Source organism: Nerophis lumbriciformis, linkage group LG22, assembly GCF_033978685.3.
Source record: "Nerophis lumbriciformis linkage group LG22, RoL_Nlum_v2.1, whole genome shotgun sequence".
NCBI classification, from domain to species: domain Eukaryota; kingdom Metazoa; phylum Chordata; class Actinopteri; order Syngnathiformes; family Syngnathidae; genus Nerophis; species Nerophis lumbriciformis.
In genome coordinates this window covers 23,010,402-23,017,583 of record NC_084569.2, presented here as the reverse complement: position 1 = coordinate 23,017,583, position 7,182 = coordinate 23,010,402, and the positions used below count along the sequence as shown (strand labels likewise).

Sequence of the window (7,182 nt, the reverse complement as noted above, 5' to 3'; positions counted from 1 at the left end):
GGTGTCTTCCTTCTGTGTCACAAGGAAAAGAAGAGGCGTGCAGAGAAGAGGCGTGCTTTGTGTGGGCGGGGGCGTGGCTGGGGGCGTGGTTAAGAGGGGAGGAGTACATTTACAGCTAGAATTCACCAAGTCAAGTATTTCATATATATGTATATATATATATATATATATATATATATATATATATATATATATATATACACACACACACACACACACACATATATATATATATATATATATATATATATATATATATATATATATATATATATATATATATATATATATATATATATATATATATATGTATATATATATATATATATATATATATATATGTATATATATATATATAAGAAATACTTGACTTTCAGTGAATTCTAGCTATATATATATATATATATATATATATATATATATATATATATATATATATATATATATATATATATATAAATAAAAGAAATACTTGAATTTCAGTGTTCATTTATTTACACATATACACACACATAACACTCATCTACTCATTGTTGAGTTAAGGGTTGAATTGTCCATCCTTGTTCTATTCTCTGTCACTATTTTTCTAACCACGCTGAACAACCCTCTCTGATGATGCATTGCTGTGGGCACGCACAAAAGTGCTTTCATCAAGTGCACTAGAGTCTGGAATTTTCCATCTCTCCCTAGCATGGCCCAAAACCGGTCAATCTTTGCTACCTGAAGAAGATCTTCACTGCCAAGCACTTGGTAGTCCACTACTTCTTCCCGGAGGCTATCCAGGTCCAATCGCAGCTGCGGCTTGGAACTTACAAGCGTATTTCTTCATCTTACTCGTCGTTGGCGTCGCCATGGCTGTATCTTCCTCGTTCTTCTGCTTCGTCTCCTTGTTGTGTGCGCAGTTGTGCACTGCACTCTCTAAAAGCCCTAGATGTTATTGTCACATATGCATGTGATGATAGTATGTCCTGTTTAAGAGTGTCACAACATTGCTGTTTACGGCAGACGAACTGCTTTACGGTAGATGAAAACGTGACTGCTGTTTTTGTATGTTGTTACCGCGCTGGGAGGACGTTAATGAAACTGCCTAACAATAAATCCACATAAGAAACCAAGAACTCGCCCTCGATCATTCTACAGTTGTAACGTGATTGGGCAGGCACGCTGTTTGTATTGTTGGAAAACGGACGTGAAAACAGGTCAGGTCCGCATGGAGCTGGAGGGGGCGTGGCCTCCAGCTGGGCCTGAATTTCGGGATATTTTCGGGAGAAAATTTGTCCCGGGAGGTTTTCGGGAGGGGCGCTGAATTTCGGGAGTCTCCCGGAAAATCCGGGAGGGTTGGCAAGTATGCATCATGTTGAAGCCAGAAGTCGAGTTTCTTAACATGGAGACATTCTCAATACTTTTCTTTTGTCGAACACAAAGAAAATAACATTTTAGTTAAATGTAAGTTGTGTCTTGGATCAAAGATCCTATCTACTTAAAGTTAAAGTTAAAGTGCCATTAAGTTGCAGCTATTTAAAATAGTTTTGTCAATTTGTTCTGGCCTGAAATAAATTGGCCCTTTGAAACATATCTTTGTCTTTGTGTGTTGTATGTAGACCACATTGCTTTCTGAGTTCAGTGATGCAAATGCATGTCAAGTTGATCAACAGATTGTATTATTCTCCAGTGCAATAACAGTACTGAAATGAAGGCTAAAAGGGCATTAATGGGAGCCTTCAAAAAAAAAAAGGAGAAAAAAAAGAAGTAACTAAATAGTTACTTTTCGCAGTAACGCATTACTTTTTGGTGTAAGTAACTGAGTTAGTAACTAAGTTACTTTTGAAATAAAGTAACTAGTAACTGTAACTAGTTACTGGTTTTCAGTAACTAACCCAACACTGGTGAACATATATTCGATTTTTGTGTTTATCTGGAAAAATAAAAATCCAAGAAGTGAAAACAGCACAAAATCTAATTTTATGGCAATATTTTTGTGAAAATTAACCTCTTTTTGTTTTGTTTTAAAATCTGCCATATATAATAAAAATCGAAAAACGGCCCTAATTTTATTTTTCGATTTGCGTTTCAGAATTGGATATAGAATGAACGGAAGGTACACAGACCAAATATGTTGCCGTTATGCTAGAAACATGCAAAGACAAAGCTAAAATAGGCGTACTGCTTCCGGTTCAATTTGTCATCACACAGATAACCACGCATTTTTGCATTTTGGATGAACATATATTCGACTTTTGTTTTTATCTGGAAAACTACAAATTAATAAAAGGAAACCAGCACATATTTAAATTTTATGGCAATATTTTAATGAAAACGAACCCCTTTATGTTTGTTTTAAAATCTGCCATACATAATAAAAAAAAAAAAACGGCCCTAATTTAATTTTTTGGTTTGCGTTTCAAAATTGGAAATAGAATGAACGGAAGGTACACGGACCTAAGAGCGATTTGTCAGTGCTCGATTGGATCAGACTGTCATTGTAATTACGACGGTGGCCACTAGGGGCCAGGTTGTTGCATATATGTGTGGATTAGAGATGCGCGGTTTGCGGGCACAACCGCGGAGTCCGCGGATTATCCGCGGATCGGGCGGATGAAATTTAAAAAAATTTGATTTTATCCGCGGGTCGGGTCGGGTCGGGTGGTTAAAAAAAAATTAGATTTTAAATAGATTCAGGCGGGTGGCAGTTAAACCAATTCGGAAATATATATACATAGTTAAATGTTGTTACCCACATACGAAAAACGAGCAGGCACCTGCAGCATATGCCACAACAGAAGAAAAAAAAAAAAAGAGATGGACACTTTTACGGAGCGGAGAAGTGACGCCTCGCCGGGGTCCGGGACCGAGGCCCCTTCCCCCGAGAGGGCCCCACCGGGAGCCGTAGCTGAGGCGATCCGCGAGAAGGGCCCGACGCACGTCCAGGGTCACCACCGCGCCCACCGCACCGACACCCCGCCTCGTCCGCCTTCGCCGCGGCCGGCGTCACGCGCAGCAGGTAAGCAGCTTACCTGCCCGCCACCCCCGTGGCCCGGGGCTCGTAACAGGGGTCACTCCGCGCGCTCCGCCCGCGCAGTTTACCTGCCCGCCACCCCTGTTGCCGGGGGCGCGTAACAGGGGTCACTCCGCGCGCAGTGCGCTCACGAAAGGGGTGGGGTTCACCCTGGTTGATATAGACAGCAGCTAGGACGGTGGCCATGGAAGTCGGAACCCGCTAAGGAGTGTGTAACAACCCACCTGCCGAATCAACTAGCCCTGAAAATGGATGGCGCTGGAGCGTCGGGCCCATACCCGGCCGTCGCCGGCAGCGAGACGCGCTTGGAGGTGCGCTCAGCGCGGCTCCCATATGATTGCGCACTGGTGTGCGTCTGGGTCGTGACAGCGTGGCACGCGAATGTCTGTGCTGCATTGGATCAGTCTCCTTTCTTTAACAGGCAAAAGCTTTATAACCTCACTAATGCCTTGCATCGTCTATATTAGATATATAACAACGGGCGGGTGCGGGCGGATGGCGGGCGGGTGCGGTTCTGATCAAATGTTAGATCGGGTGGATTGCGGATGGTTGACGACTTTCTGATGCGGTTGCGGATGAAATAATTGCCTATCCGCGCATCTCTAGTGTGGATGTTAGGTGCCGACAGTACAGGATTAGACATTCAGACTTGGAAAATACAACAACAACAACAGAAAAAGAAAAACGAGGTTCACGGAAAAATGTGTCACTTTCCTTTGGCCATAAAAAAACAAAAGGGGACTCTTGACCGGGACTAACTTGTTTTGACAAGACTGACACCATCCTGTTGTTGTTCTGGGTCACTCACAGAAGAGGATCCTGAAAAGATACACTTTTTTTGATTGATTGATTGAAACTTTTATTAGTAGATTGCACAGTACAGTACATATTCCGTACAATTGACCACAAATGGTAACACCCGAATAGGTTTTTCCAACTTGTTTAAATCTGGGTCTGCGTATGTGCAATCTGGAAAATAGTTTTCCACTAGTTTTAATTCATATTTTTATTTTTTAAACACATTTATAAATTCCGACAACGGATAATGGATAGCAATCAATTTTCCGTTTTTTATCATTAAACCAAAAAACTGGGAAAGTGGATTTTTATGTAAAATTATTTTTGCTGTTCCAAACGAAAAACGGATGGGTGTACACAGGCCATAACAGTTAAAGTTTCATTTTTTTCCTGTTATTTCTTGTAAGGGAATTATGTATAAATGAATTATGGACACAAACAAGCACGTAAACAACAATTAATGGCCAATGTATTCACATCGTGTTTGAATAAAGTGCAACCAACACTTGAGATGGAATTAACAAGAGGAAACCTTTTCTGCTCACATTTTCAACTTTCAACCAATTTTTCAATAAAAGTACCGTAACCAACATTTTAACCGTGGAAATACCAGCTACTTTTGCTGTTGTTTTTCTAACATAAAAATAATACAATATTAATATAAAAAATAAAGTGCAACCGGCATCTCTTCAGGTTGAATTAGCAGTAAATTTACTTGAGAAATCAAGCGCAAGCAAATCTTTTCAGATTGAATGAGCAATGGTTTGACCTGCCACTTCTCTCAATTTAATAAACACAATACATCAAGACAAACTATTCATAGCGGCACCGTAATCAAAAGCTTCTGTGCTAATGTTGACATGATCGACTGATCAGCTGTTTCCTCGTTTCCTTGCTCGTCAAACTTGATTCTAGATAATAAATCATGCCTCTCACCGGGATAGTAGAAGACTGAGGACGTATTCCGACAAGTTGGTAAACTTTGACACCCAATTTAGACCCGGAAATGGCACGAACGACTTGAAAAGAGAATTATGAGTCATTCTTCACCTAAATGGGAATATATGAACATCCTAACAGTCGGCATCCTAATGACAGCAGACCTTGTACAGTAAGTGATGTTTTATTATGTCTGTTGGCTCTCATGAGGTCTGCAGTGAGTAATAATCAGTGATGTTGTTAAAAAAAAAAAGCAAACGTGTGTAATGATTTTTTTAAATGAATGCCTTGTTAATGTTTAAAATGATCAAAATACGTAAATATTAAATGCTATTATAAATATGCCTGTTACTACATTACATACTGTATATACTTACATCATGTATATAAAACCTTAATGGAGGTGTTTGGATGTTTTTAAGGGCTTTATAGGCAGAATAGAGCGGCTCCCATTGGCTCCATTGTAAGCGGACTTTTGATCGTATTTACTTAATATTTAGAACGCATTAAAAAAACACATCCGTCATCATGTCCTTCATAATTATAGTGAACGATAGGCAGTGTTGGGTTAGTTACTGAAAACCAGTAACTAGTTACAGTTACTAGTTACTTTATTTCAAAAGTAACTCAGTTACTAACTCAGTTACTTACATCAAAAAGTAATGCGTTACTGTGAAAAGTAACTATTTAGTTACTTATTTTTTTCTTCTTTTTTTTTAAAGCTCCCATTCATGCCCTTATAGCCTTCATTTTAGTACTGTTATTGCACTGGAGAATAATACAATCTGTTGATCAACTTGACATGCATTCTTATTTTCCTTTTAACATAATTAATGAAAAACAAAAGGCATTCCTCCTTTCTTTAAACTTGGACCAATGACCATTAATAAAAAACAAGTTAAAGTGCAACATAAGAAGGCACATCATCTTCCTTGAAACATAGGTAGTGAAATAAAGCCTGACATCTGGAGTGATGCTGCTGTCTTCCACACTTGGAGCCATGGATTGTTGAATCCTTGTTTTCAGTGGCAGGATCATTGACACAGATGGTGAAGTTTCAGTGCTCAGTAGAGATGTAACACTTTTGAGGGGTTTAAGCACCTGGAGGACCTCATCTGCCACTCTCACATCATCATCAGACAGGGTGACATTTGTCTTCAGGGTGTTGTGGGTCAATGCAGAGTATATAGCTGCCTGCTGCTCCAACACATCATAAGTGGAGTTCCACCTCGTTGGGACATCATGTATGAGCTTATGAGTAGGCAGCTTTAGCATTTCTTACTTTGTCTTAAGCACATGAGCAGCTGTTGTGCTTGGGTGGAAGTAGGAAACCTCCTTCCTGATCCTCCCAAGGAGGCGCTCCATCCTATTGACTGATATTCCCTTCTGTGATGTCAAATTCACTACATGTGGCAAGCACCTATCTGTGGTCCCAGTCCTGCCTCATTCACTGTAATTATTTGATTTTTGGCATTATCACATGTGACTGGGATATCTACACATCTGCGGTCCCCTCCAAGAGTTCTCATTGTATCCCACTGGGTTGAGTTTTTTCTTGCCCTGATGTGGGATCTGAGTGCAGCCCTTTGAGACACTTGTGATTTAGGGCTATATAAATCAACTTTGATTCATTGATTGATTGAAGCATTTCCACATATCATTGAGATAATCCAGCTCCTCCTGCAGATTTCGAGCCAGCAGTTGAACTCTGCCAGAAAGTCTGCTCTTGTTGGACTTCCTCAGCTTTTTATGTCCGCCCTTGTCTTTATAATACTGGTCCATTTCTGCAGCAAAGGCCTGCAGCAGCCTCTCAGAAGGCGTTGTACTTGCGTAAGAAGAAAGTCTCCCGTTGTGGATGTTATTCCTCACCGCCTGTGACCTGTGGGCCAGCGTCAGTGCGGCAGGCAGCACTCCTCCGGCGTGCTCCAACCTCCCCAGGTCATGCCTTTGCAGCTCGTTCACTTCAGAAAGGATCAAACCCAGGCAGTGTTCGATATCGGCGACGCTCATCGCATAATCGCAGGCCAGCTTCTCAATTTTTTCTTGATCGTTAATCTCCTTGTTGGGTGTAGCGGCATGGACGCCCATGCCACCGGCCGCCCCCACCATTCCGACGCCGACAGCCGTCGCGATCAGCGAGACTCCCATGGTTACGGGCGCCAAGGCGATGCCCACCACTGCAGCTACTCCGCCCACTGCCCCCGTTGTGCCTCCGGCAATGCCCATATTTTTCACCTTCTTCTCATCTTTGTCCAGGAGTTGTGAGATGGATCTGAACTCGGACACATAGTACCCTAAACATCGACTTCGCCGTTTCATTAGAACATTGTAGAGATGAAGCGCTTGCTTTATATTCATGGCTCTCTGATTGAATGACCTGGAAGGAAAAATAAACTACACTTGAATGATCATTTCCTGAGGAATTTATA

At 41.1% G+C, this 7,182-nt stretch overlaps 1 protein-coding gene across 1 annotated transcript in view; it reads right to left on the bottom strand.

Moving 5' to 3' along the window:
- Positions 1–3,434: 3,434 nt before the first annotated feature.
- LOC133615043 (uncharacterized) overlaps positions 3,435–7,182 on the bottom strand; it is a 72,103-nt gene continuing 68,355 nt past the window's right edge. Inside the window, exon 11 of the mRNA XM_061973377.2 lies at positions 3,435–7,130. Coding sequence (XP_061829361.2) covers positions 6,371–7,130 — 760 coding nt within the window. The 3' untranslated portion in view covers positions 3,435–6,370. The remainder of the gene's footprint in view (positions 7,131–7,182) is intronic.